We start from the raw sequence: 13347 nt of genomic DNA, 5'->3' as shown, positions 1-13347 counted from the left end.
TCTTTTTCTACCTCTGAACCTCTCTTTGACAGAAAGGTTAGCTATTAAATCTAATATGTGAAATGCATATATAAGGACTCTGACTTATGCTTTCTGAGAAAAAGAACACAGCACACAACTCTCTAGCTTTCTGCAATACATAAAGAACAAAACCCACAAAACTAAAACATTAAAACTAATCTAACCTAACACAATTATTGGATAGGTAAGAACTGAAGACCAGGCAAGTTAAAGGACATGCCCAGGATCAGACGCTCTAGTCAATGGCAGGGCCACAACAGAACATTTAATTCCTAATCCAATTCAAGATCAGCTTTCTTTGAAAGCACCAAATTAGTTTCATAAGTAAGATTTTTGTTTACCGTCATAATATAAACACATTCTACTTCATGAACTTGCCGCTCTTTATTTGCTAAAGCAGTCAGTGCCCTGCCTTGAGCAGTAACATATGTAAACACATTGCTGATAAATGGTAAGGAAAATGTACGTGCTTTCTGAAGAGATATTTTAAAAGTCTATTTTTCTGTAGGCTATAACTTTAAGGTAGGTAATGTCTACATTATTTTATTTCAATTAGGGCAGGCATAATCATAACTGGTCCAATTAATAACACAAAATGGCTAGCGTTCACTGAGCATTTACCAGATGCTATACAATTTACAAAACCCTTAAATTCATTTAAGCCCTACAACTCATTCCAAAGTCAAGAACAATGAGGTACAGTACTAGAATTTGATCACAAAACCCAACTCCTGATAGCTATTCCCAAAACCTCATAACAGTGGCCTATATACTGCCTTTTGTTATTTCTAAATTAACTGTCAAGATTAAAACTATATGCTCTCTTAAATAATTCAGACAGATTCTATTTTGTGAAGTTCAAATCCAGGCAAAACTAATCTGTGGTATTAGAATTCTAGTATCAGAAGAAAGCATAGCAGGGGAAGAGGGAGGCAAATTCTTGATCTACAGGTTGGTTAAAACTTCTCAAAGTATTCACAAACGATTGGTGTACATTTTTGCATGCATATTATAGTTCAATAAAAAAGTATACTTTTAAGAAAAATTCTCTATGTTCTCTGAGGCCTTGCCATGCACTAGCTATCTTAAAGCTACCCACCTCTCTCATTATCTGCCTGGTGCCTAGACTACTGAACTTGCTATCTCTGTAATTCAGTCTGCAGCAATAATGCAGCACATACTCTTTTCACACACATATATATTATTTAAACCAGCTACCATAGCCATTAGAACCCAACATCCTAACATACACTAACATTCTTCCCAGATGGTAACAGTAACACCTAACCAAATACAAACTAGGACCTGTTTTAACAAAACTGAATATGGTAAAAATGATACATTCATAAATTCAGTATCAAAATCATTCATACTCAATATAATTTCTCCTACATGTGGGATATAAACAAACACACAAATGAAAAAAACAGAAACAGACTCATAATCTCAGAAAACAAACTAGTGGTGGTGAGGAGGGGATTGGTGAAGGGATCAAGAGACGAACTTTCAGTTTTAAAAAAGTCATGGGGGGACGCCTGGGTGGCTCAGTTGGTTAAACAGCTGCCTTTGGCTCAGGTCATGATCCCAGCGTCCTGGGATCGAGTCCCACATCGGGCTCCTTGCTCAGCGGGGAGCCTGCTTCTCCCTCTGCCTCTGCCTTCCACTCTGTCTGCCTGTGCTCGCTCTCGCTTGCTCTCTCTCTCTCTCTGACAAATAAATAAAATCTTTAAAAAAAAAAAAAGTCATGGGGCTGGAAAGTACAGCATATGGAATATGGTCAGTAATACTTAATAACTGTATATGGTAAAAGGTGGTAACTGTACTTCTTATACCCTGAAACTAATAAACTATTGTATGCCAAGTATATTTCAATTTTTAAAAATCATACTAAGTTTTACGAAGAAGAAATATATTTTTTTAGCATTGGGGCTTACCCAACAGTGATAACAAAACTGGCTCAGCTTATAATCACTGAATGTATCTGAGTATATCTAAACAAGTAACAGTTTGGAAATAACGGTTACAAAAACATGTTACCGCAGTATGTAATTCACATATATAATTTCATTCTCTAAACAATACTGCTATGTTACATATTACTATTCCTATTTTACAGTTAGGGAAAAGAATAGAGTGAAAGGAACTGTCCTAAATCATAGGATTAGTTTGCAAGCAGCTGTAACTAAATAATTCAAGGCAAAATATATTTAAAAATATCAGGCGCTGTGCAATATAGAGATGAACCTGCATTTCCTTTCTACTTAGGCTGGAAAAAACAAGAACAGCACTTTACAATCCAAACTGCATTCAGCATTGGGACCTTAAGTTATTTAATCTGGACTTACCATCATTTTTAAAATGGGGATCATTTCAAAGATTACTTTGAGGATTGAATAAGTCAATATAAATGTTTAAATAGGTCTCTTACAAGAGTAGATAAAACACAAATGTTGACTGTTTTAATTGTTAAGAAAAAAATATATATATATATTGGAGAAGGAGGCCAAGACCATTCCTGGGGGAAAAGACAGTTTCTTCAACAAACAGACAGTGCTGGGAAAACTGGGTATCAACATACAGAAGATTCAAGGTGGACCTTTACACCATATACAAAAATTAACTCAAAATGAGTAAAAGTCCTAAACTTGAAAACTAAAATTACAAAATAATTTAATGAAAACATAGGGGTTAAATCTTCATGACACTGGATTTGACAACGATTTCTGGGATATGACACTAAAAGCACAAGCAACAAAAGATCACCTGGACATCACTAAAATTTAAAGACTTGTACATCAAAGGACACTATCAAGAAAGTGAAAGGCAACCAATAGGAGAAAATATTTATAAATCATATATCAGGTAAGGAATACCCAAAATATATAAAGAACTCCTACAATTCAGTAATAAAAAACCAAAGTCATTCAAAATGAGTAAAGGACTTGAACAGATATTTCTCCACGGAAGATATTAAGCACAAGAAAATATGTCCAACACACTAGTCATTAAGGAAATGAAAACCAAAACCACCAGACCACTTCACACCCATTTAGGATGACCATTAAAATATAAAAAGGGTTGGCAGGTATGTGGAAAATCAGAACTCTCCTGCACTGCTGGGGTGGGAATGCAAAATGGTGCAACCACATTCCACTCCCAGGTATATACTGAAAATATACTGAAAAGAACTGAAAACAGTCACTCAAAGAAATCCTTGCATACCAATGCTGATGGCAGTATTACAACAGCCAAAGGGTGGAAACAACCTAATGTCCATCAACAGATGAATAAGCAATATATGGTGTATACATACAGTGAAATATTATTTAAGTTGAAAAAGGAAATTCTGAAACATGCTGCAACGTGGATGAACCTTGAAAACATTATGCTAAGTGAAATAAATCAGAAACCAAATGACAAATATATTTAATTTCACTTACATGAGGTACCAAGAATAGGCAAATTCATAATGACAAAAAGAAGTTACCAGGAGTGGGAGTTTTCGCTTAATGGATACTTACTGGTTAACGCTTTTATCTGAGATCATGAAAAAACTCTAAGAAATAGTGGTGATGTTGGTACAATATTGTGAATGTACTTTATACATTTAGAAATGGCTAACATGGTAAATTTCATGTTACATATATTTCACTACAATTAAAAACCTAAGTGCTCACTCTGGTAGCAGTTTTATTTTATTAATGAAATATTTTATTACTAAAACTGGAATGATACAGAGATTAGTACAGCCACTGTGCAAGGATAACATGCTAATTCGTGAAACATTCCATCTTGAAAACAAAACAAAACTCTGAAAATACTGGAGAGCCACAAAGATTTTTAAACAGAACAGTGACAACCTGCATAACATTATATTAAAATTGATAGGTTAGATATAACATTGAAGTGGAGAAAAAGGAATAAGGCTTAAAGTCGGGTTGGAAAAGAAATAGCTGTTGGAGAAAACTATATTCTTGGCCTAAAATGGGACATTAACTTTGATCTAAAAGGTTTCCTACATGACCTACTGGATACAGTTGTTTGAGGGTATAATACTGATGCCCAGTTACCTCAGTGGCCAAAATGTTAAAGAACTTTAAAGCAAATATAACCTTATCAGATTTATAAAAGTTAGCTATAAATATACTTTTGAACTTGAAAGTTCTCTAAATTCATTTGCCAAAAAAAAATAAATTTTCATTGCATCAAAATACCTTTTTAAAAGTAAATAACACAGTGCTTCACCAATCAATGCCTGTAATTGTTTATGAGTAAATGTTGCCTCACTGTTAATGGAAGTGTTGCCTTAACAGCAAAGTTTCCCCACTTCTCTCATTTCAATTAATAAATTTTTGATCACTGTTTGTCATCTGTTCTGCTATGGTAAAGGGAAAAAGAGAGTGTTTTATTGGGGGATGAAAGTCTACACACTCCTATATGCTAGAACTAGAAAAGTGAATTAAAAATGAGATTTACTGTTAAAATCATCTCTTCCCCTTTCCAATTTTGGCCTAGGTACCTAATAAATGTATGGGTATCCCTCCATATTAAAAATATAGGCATTACAAAACTGCTAAAGCTGGGAAGACACATTTATAGAATTTGACATTACTTTCAGACATGTCCTCATGATGAAATTTTTATCTTCTTCAACTTAGTAAATATGAAAGTCCACATGTCAAATTGGTACTCTATGCCACCCTAGAAAATCCAATGTACTGTCCGTTTTCAATTCTGCATAAGAGAGATTGGTGTAGGAATAAGTCCTTAATTGTTTTCATCTCTATCTGTATCCCCCCCATGCCTAAAACTATCTAATCCTAATGCCACTACTTAAACATTCAACATTTACTGAATCATATTCAATAGCCATGAATCATTTTTCACCCTGATTCAAAATACTGCCTAATATTTATAAAGTTACCTGGACAACTAAATGTGTTACTTAAATAGTGATACCTGTAGTAGATTTCTCCAGGTTTAATTGTAAGTAACTCGGGGGAGGGGGTCAAGATAAATCAAATGGAGATCTTTAATACAAACGTAGTGATCCAAAGGGGCGCATGCACCCGAATATTTATAGCAGCAATGTCCACAACAGCCCAACTGTGGAAAGAACCTAGATGTCCATCAACAGTTGAATGGATAAAGAAGATGTGGTGTGTGTGTATATATAAAATGGAATACTATGCAGCCATCAAAAGAAATAAAATCTTGCCATTTGCGATGATGTGGACGGAACTGGAGGATATTACGCTGAGTGAAATAAGTCAATCAGAGAAAGACCATTATATGATCTCCCTGATAAGAGGAAGCTGAGAGGCAATGCTGGAGGGGTTTGAGGGGTAGGAAAAGAGTAAATGGAACAAAATGGGATCCGGAGGGAGACAAACCATGAGAGACTCTTAATCTCACAAAACAAACTGAGGGTTGGGGGGCAGGGGGTTGGGTTATGGACACTGGGGAAGGTATGTGCTATGGTGAGTGCTGTGACATGTGTAAACCTGGCGATTCACAGACCCCTGGGGCTGATAATACACTATATGTTAATTAAAAAGACAAAAAATTAAAAAAAAATTTTTTTAATGGAGACCTTTAATCCTTCTAAGTTAGAAGGCACTGACATACACAAGCGAAGGTCAATAAATAAACACAGTCGCTGAAATCTTGGTTTCGAAGGGCTAGTTCCAACATGTCACTCTGACACAGGTACACTGCAGGCTCAAAATAGAAAATCCACGAGCTCTGCGACCAATATATTACGTTGAGATTTACCCAACCCAGTTAAGCATCTTTCAAGATCCCTGTCCTCTTAAGCCATCAAGTCAAAAATGATGTCAATTTGGCCAAACCCAGCTGTCTGGGTATCTAGATTTCCTATATACTCATTCTAATTTCCGTGATCAGAAGTAGCCGCACATAAGGGAGCCTGAGTTACCAAGTTACTAACCAAACGAGTAACAAAACCATTAAGAAAATTAAAAAGCACCCGGACTCAACATTAATTTAAAATGCATTAAATGAGCCTCGGGCCTAAGCACTACGTGGATTAGTTGGATAGACCCAACTGAATCTTTTAAAGGTTTTACAGAAATGCAGGTGGTGAAGCAAGCCAAAGTGTTGGGTAAATTAAGATTTTAGGATTTCTAAAATGCAAGTGACAGCTGGCTCCCCGAAACGAACGGGGCAGGCGAAAGCAGGGGCCGCTGTAAGAAGACTACCACAGGCTAGAAGGGGGCCATCCCCAAGTCCAGAGCCCGTCCGAGGATGCAGAAGGGACGGGAGGCGATCTCCTGGACTATGGAACGCGGAGGGCCAGGCCTCCGTGCCCTCCAGAGACTCCCCTGTGCACAAACCGGGACTCACACCCAAGAGCTGCGGCCTAACCCGGCAGCGCCTGGGGCTGCGGCCAGCGCCGGACATTCCCGAGCAGGAGACCGCAAGGGAGTCGGGACCCGGAACAAGTGAAGGGAAAGCAGGGACGGACACACAGGGCCCACAGGGCTCGCGCCCGACCTCACCCTCGCATGGTGAACTTGACCACGGCGAGTCTGGAGCCCGCGCCGCTCAGCTCCGGCTGGAAATCTGGGTCGCTCCCGACCGGCTTCACTCCCACCATTCTTAGCCCGGCAGGGCGGCCGCGACGCCACCGGCTTCAAAACTGAAGGAGAAGACCCGGGAGAGGAAGGGGAGAGGCTCAGAGAGGCCGAGGCCTGAACGCAGGAGGTGACGACCGCGGCGCCTTCTCCGGGACTCTCAGTGCCGAGTCACGCCAGGGAGCGGAGCGGCCGAGGGGGTGGGGACGGGAGGGGGGAGGGGAGGGGAGAGGCGAGGAAAGGGAAGGCGTGCGGCACCCAGGAGCCACCGCGCGACCGGGACGCCGGCGCTTGCGCACGATGGCGTCATTTCCGCGTCGTCCGTTTTGGCTCCCACCGCCCAATCCTAAAACGCGACCCCTGGCTCCACCCTCCGCTGCGGAACCCGACGCCGGCGGGAGCGGCGCAGGCGCGGGAGAGCAGCGGGTCGCGAGCTTAGACTTGGAGTGAGATGCAGAAGTTCCCGTGTGCCTCCGCGGTTCCAAGACCTGCGTCTTCTATCGAGTATCCTGGGGTGGGGAGGCGGGGGGAAAGGTGGGGAAACTCGCTTTTCCCCCCGAGGTTCGTGGCTAATGTTTTAACCCCTCTCCCTGGAAGGGCTAGAAGAAGTACTTTGTCTCATATTTGGGGCGGATCGCCACACTAGATAAAAAGAGACTTTAGATCTATTGATTTACGGATCTCATGATGCAAGGGTGCTCTCTGCGCTCGTCCTCAAGATAGCAGCACCTGTCTTTAAGTTGTGCCTGAAAAAAAAATGAAAGCACCATCCTTCCCCCTGGAAACACAGTCTAGTGATAGAAACCAGCAATAGAATAACATGTTTGCAAAGGAAACGGTGGGGACAGATGAGACAGGAGGATGGGGCAGGGTAAACTTGCTAGAAATTGTGGCCCGTGAGCTGATTGTTGATAGAAGAGAGCCAGATGGTGAGAGGTGACAGGAGTATTAGAGGCAGAAGAACCAGCAGTACCGATTCGTGGTTTGAAATGGCTGCTGCTGCTAATGATGATGATAAGAATAGCTAACAAACTGTACGCTAGACAAGATACGGGCTCTTTGTGTCTATTCATTTAATCCTCACAACAACCCTGTGAAGTAGGTTCTATTTCATGGATAGCTTCACTTTGACATAGTAACAAGTCAAATCATTATTCGAGTTGAGGTAGTCTTGTAAGGACCTATTTAGCAAGAGGCTTCCATCAAGGTTAAAACAATAACATTGTTTAACCCTTAAACTATCCCCTGCTCCCTTTCCCCTAGGGGATTTACTTAAAAATAAGTCGGGGGAAACCAGCTCCTGGTAACAAAGCCCAGATACAAGGGTGGGTCAGGCCAGGTGGAGCCATCCGATCAGTGTGGGGTTGCATACTGTCTCCCTAGCTACCAAGGAGTATGGGCCCCTGCCCTTTGGGAGCCTTTTGGGCGCTAATTCTAACCAAGGTGTGATAGGCTAGTTGAAATGGCTGCTAGAATAAATTGTAACTCAGTTGGTCACCTAGCATCACTGTGCAGCTTTCTCTGTGTGTTACAATCTCATTGGTCACCTGTGTGTTGCCAGGCCTGGTCGTATGGCCTTTCCCTTAAAAGCTGGCCTGTGAAACAGAGAAAGGTCGCCCTCTCTGTAAGAGGCGTGGCCCTGGTGGGTCAGTTTGATTCTTGCTGCTTGGCGCAAAATAAACCTTTGCTTGACCTTCGCTTTATATCAGTCTCGTTTTTTTAATCATGGACCCATTATCGGGGCATAACAGTCTAACACTAGTGTGTTCTTTTAAATGTCAGACTATGACAAGTGATTTGCTTTTGGATTTAGCTGGGGTGATGAAGCTGAAGAGGAAGGTAGACGTCTGATCAGGACTAGCTAAGAAATTTGTATTTTAACGTGAATGCAAAGGAGTAATCACTGCAGGGCATTTTTTTTTTTTAATTACAAAAAAGTGTCTACTGAGGTAGCAGGAGGATGGAAGGCAGTGAGACAAATTTAGGTTACTGTAGGAATCCAGGAAGTGAGTTATGGGAACAGCTGAAATGGAAATGAAGAGGACATGATATCCTTGAGAAACAATTAGCACCTACAAATCACAGGATTTGGTGACCAATTGGACCAATGTAGAGCAATGACAGAGGAAGGAGTCTAGGATAGTGGGGATATATCAATCCTGGGGCTCTCTGTACTGAATTAAGATGCCAGTAGAACATCTAGGTAAGGAGGATAGCAGACAGTAGGAAGGTTGAGTCTGGAACAAAAGAAAAAGGAGTAGGCTAAAGTTGCAGAAAGTAGGTAACTTACTCAGTTATGCAATTGTACAGCTGCTTAGCCCTCACTATTGCACCCAACATTATACTGAAACAGACTTTATATATTGCATAGACACTTTTAGCAAATGTTATTGAGGTGATGATTTGCTGAGTGTTTTTTCCTCTATATTTTACAAATCTTTTCTATAATTATAAATAGTATATATAATAATAAGAAGAAAGAAGGTGCAGCTGGGGGAAAAAGTGCTACAAAAAATTCTACAAAGAAGGCCCAAGTTTCTGCCTTACCCTATTAGTAGTAACTTGAAAACAAAATGATATTCACAGTTAATTGGTCTCCTGTGAAATTTAGGTAATGTTTGAGATCATTAAGGAAAATGAGCCTTTGATGGATGAAATTTTCCCCAAAATGTTATTTTTTCTTAATGTGTATTAAAACCCCATTTCAGGGCGCCTGGGTGGCTCAGTGGGTTAAGCTGCTGCCTTCGGCTTGGGTCATGATCTCAGGGTCCTGGGATCGAGCCCCGCGTCGGGCTCTCTGCTCAGCGGGGAGCCTGCTTCCCTTCCTCTCTCTCTCTGCCTGCCTCTCTGTCTACTTGTGATCTCTCTCTCCCTCTCTGTCAAATAAATAAATAAATAAATCTTTAAAAAAAAAAAAACCCATTTACTGGAATTTCCATGAAATTTTTAGAAAGCACTTGCCATTAAACTTCTACAAGGATGACTCATGATTATTTTTAAAAGGATGATATACTTTCTCAGTTCCTGAGATGACCAGCACATAAACTCCCTCCACCCCATCCCTCTCTTGGCGGGCATCACCCTTAGAGGACGTAGTTTCCCAGGGTTTATTTAGCTTCAGCCTCAGAATTCCATTCAGCCCCACCCACAACCAGAGTCAGCAATCAGGATAAAACCTATTCGTCATGCCCCATCTTACTGTAACTGTTCCATCTTGAAATCCATAGATCTGGAATTTCAGTGAGCTCATTAAAATGGGGGTTTCCAGTGTCACACCCAGAAATTCTGATTCAGGAGTGCTGGTGCATGGCCCAGGAAAGTGAATTTTAACAGGCATCCAGAGTAGCTGATGCAAGGAGTCCGTATTTTGAGATCCATTATTTGATTCTACGATCACATAGAATTTAAATATGTACAAGATATTGTGATAATGCTTTGAAACACCTTTCTTCCAAGGACGTCAAAAGGCAGATAAGACACTACTACAAAAGCCAATAATACAAGGCAAAACGTGGTAAGTGCCATGGTAGAACTACAGATAACGTACCATAGTGGTTGAGAAAAAGAAGAGAACATTTCCAGCTGGAATGAGCAGAGAAAACTATATGAAGGAACGTGTTCTAATATTCAGGCCTGGATAAAAATAAGAAAGAAATGCATAAGTTTCTTCATTCACGGAAATGAGTTCTGACTTTCCTCAACTTGCCAAGAATATAGTGTGCTTTAGACTCGCCCATTTTTATCAGGCTCAGCCAGTCACTAGAGGCAGGCTTTCTATCATGACTTGTAGCTGTCATGGGTTCACTTGGCTGACTTTACAAATAGAAATGCTAGAGATACATCATCCTTGGATTTATCTCTCTCATAGCCCTTTGCCCACGGTAGGTACAAAATAAATACTGGTTTAATAAATGAATGACTAGGAAGCATAATAAGTATGACTCTCTGTCCAAAACCTGCAGGGGTACAAGAAATATTACTTTGTTGTATAACTCAGTTTCATGTTGACTCTGAACCCTCACCCTCCTCCTGTATCCAACTAGAACAAAAACAACTTTACCTCCTCTCTGCCTGCTTCAGAAATTGTACCAAATTTCTGGATTTAGAGTGGGAGTTGGACTTTAGAGTGTAGATGTCTAGGAGCACTGTCTCTTTCTACATGCTATCTTGAAATCTAGCCCTTTCTGCTTTATGTGACGACCTTACGGATTGGGACCCTTTGTTCAAAGCTGCCTATGGGCCCATCTGCCATTTCTCCCCAGGGGATTTACTTCTTCCTTTCTCCCTTCCGTAAAGATTTTCCCTCATTTTCATTAAAAGCTTTATAGTTTCAGCTTTTAGGTTTATTTGATTCAGCATCTACATTTTTGAACCAATTTGATTCTAATCACTTAGAAGTATTCTCACGATAGTAAAGAAAGGCACAGTTTTCCAGTTTTGTATATATTTTAGCTTTTGTTAGGGAAGCAGTATGCGATAACCATAAAATCTCTAACGTAAGTTTTTCTTTAAATGTAGTCCTCTTGGGCACCTGGGTGGCTCAGTGGGTTGGGCCGCTGCCTTCGGCTCGGGTCATGATCTCAGGGTCCTGGGATTGAGTCCCGCATTGGGTTCTCTGCTCCGCGGGGAGCCTGCTTCCTCCTCTCTCTCTCTCTGCCTGCCTCTCTGCCTACTGGTGATCTCTCTGTGTCAAATGAATAAATAAAATCTTTAAAAAAAAAAAAAGATTAAAAAAAATGTAGTCCTCTTGTAAAAATTGGAGGAAATGCCAGTTTCTGGTTTTTTGAAGAGCAACAGCAAGAATATAATGTAGATAGAACTTTTATTCTACAAAAAAAGTCCTCATAAATCCCTCAGAGATATAACATACCTCTTTATATAACTGAATTTGTAGTTGCAGAAGCCCAAGAATACAGATTTATTGATAAATTCCATAAACCATATGAAATCCCTACATTAGCTTATCACAATCATAATTATCCCAAAATTCTACAGAAAAATAACTTCTGCTTGGGCCACTTGGGTGGCTCAGTCGGTTAAGCATCTGACTCTTAGTTTCTGTTCAGGTCATGATCTCAGAGTTGTGAGATGGAGCCCTGCACAGGGCTCTGGGCTCTGGGCTCTGGGCTCTGGGCTCTGGGCTCTGGGCTCAGGGAGGAGTCCGCTTCCCTCCTTCTGTCTCCTCCTCTGTCCCTCTCCCTCCTCATTCTGAATTACTCTCTCTGTCTCAAACAAATAAATAAATCTTTAAAAAACAACTTCGGCTTAATAGCTTACTGTTACCTTATTCCTGAAGAAGTAGAAAACATTTTATATCAGTTTAATCTTTAATCAACTGAATAATTTCTTTTAAAAATAATTTTAGATAAGCTTTGTTTTATTCTTAAAGTCTTGAGGGAAATACATAATTTATGTAATATAAATATTAATTAGAAACGACATCCTGCTTCATAATTTCCAAACCTTTTCCTTCTAGGTGTGGGCTGTTGAATTTGAAAATTGAATGTCATTTCCCATGGCTGTCCCTAGGTGGCGCAGTGTCTTTCAATCGAAGGGGTATGATTTCTCCTTGAATATCAAATGCTTCTTTAAATAATTCTCTCAAGTCCCCAGACAGACCATTTGTCCCACTAACACTATATTCTTTAGTTTCCATTGCTAGGCAATGTCTTGGAAGAGAGAGTTTTCTAGGCAATCGTGGAGTGACCCATCACCATCATAAATCTCATCTTCCTAGAACATACTGAAGAAAGTTGCTAGCAATTCTGAGTCAGTTTTGGGTGTTTCCCAGAAATGTAAAATAGTTTTTTTTATTCTGAAATTTATATCTGAGGTTTAGAAGTCATTAAACTGCCTAGAGTTGCTGCTAAGAAGGCCAGATAGAAAGACTCTGAGATAAAAATCCATATAACCCTTTTTTTTTAAAGATTTTATTTAATTATTTGACAGAGATCACAAGTAGGCAGAGAGGCAGGGTGAGAGAGAGGAGGAAGCAGGCTCCCCACCGAGCAGAGAGCCCGATGCGGGGCTCGATCCCAGGACCCTGAGATCATGACCTGAGCCGAAGGCAGAGGCCTTAACCCACTGAGTCACCCAGGCACCCCTAGAGTTAACTCTTTAAAGCTGAAAAACTACACATGCCTACACATAACTATGTTTTCGCTTAACCACTTGTAAAGAGAGGGTTTTTTTTTGTTTTGTTTTTTGTTTTTTTGCTTATAGTGGTGTAGTAGATACTGTCTGACTAGGATGTACAGGTAGAGAAGAAATGCCTCCCAATAAAGACTTTTGCTGTATCCAAAGCACCCTCTCAGACATGCCCTTGAGCAAACACATACACCAAGCATACACAACATCATCAGTTAGCCCATTCCTCGGTACCTCTGAGGGCCAGGCACAGCAGACATTCAATAAAAATAAAATGTATGTTAGCTTCCACCCAGTAAGGAAGTGATTATTTACACAATGTTAAAAAAGAATCTATCCCACCAAAATTCAGAATATTGGATCAGAAAAAAATCAGGAGGATCAGACATAACTGGTAGAAAGTACGAAAACACACCACTTCTCAACACAGCATTGCACTCATGGTAGATGTATCTGTCTCCCTGCCAGGCTCTGAGAAATTTGACCATAGAACCAGGTTTTGGCACTACCTGAATGCCCAGTTCAGCATAGCACCCAATACCACTGGATGCTGAATAAATTATGTTTTCCACCTTGCCAAATT

General features: G+C 40.4%; 1 protein-coding gene and 1 non-coding gene across 4 annotated transcripts in view; one reads left to right on the top strand and one right to left on the bottom strand.

Annotated features, from left to right (window-relative positions):
* Positions 1-6899, bottom strand: part of TXNL1 (thioredoxin like 1) — a 35188-nt gene extending 28289 nt beyond the window's left edge. Inside the window, exon 1 of one of the 3 annotated variants that reach the window (XM_032310821.1) lies at positions 6543-6899. In XM_032310821.1, the coding sequence (XP_032166712.1) occupies positions 6543-6640 (98 nt within the window). In that variant the 5' untranslated portion in view covers positions 6641-6899. The remainder of the gene's footprint in view (positions 1-6542) is intronic. The other 2 variants (XM_032310823.1, XM_032310822.1) reach the window with 2 other exon arrangements.
* On the top strand, positions 3714-3818 carry LOC116572547. Its single transcript, XR_004278401.1, has one exon. It is a non-coding gene; the product is annotated as a U6 spliceosomal RNA (small nuclear RNA).
* Positions 6900-13347: the final 6448 nt, after the last annotated feature.

Source organism: Mustela erminea, chromosome 13 (assembly GCF_009829155.1).
Source record: "Mustela erminea isolate mMusErm1 chromosome 13, mMusErm1.Pri, whole genome shotgun sequence".
NCBI classification, from domain to species: Eukaryota; Metazoa; Chordata; class Mammalia; order Carnivora; family Mustelidae; genus Mustela; species Mustela erminea.
This window is presented reverse-complemented; position numbering and strand designations above follow the sequence as displayed.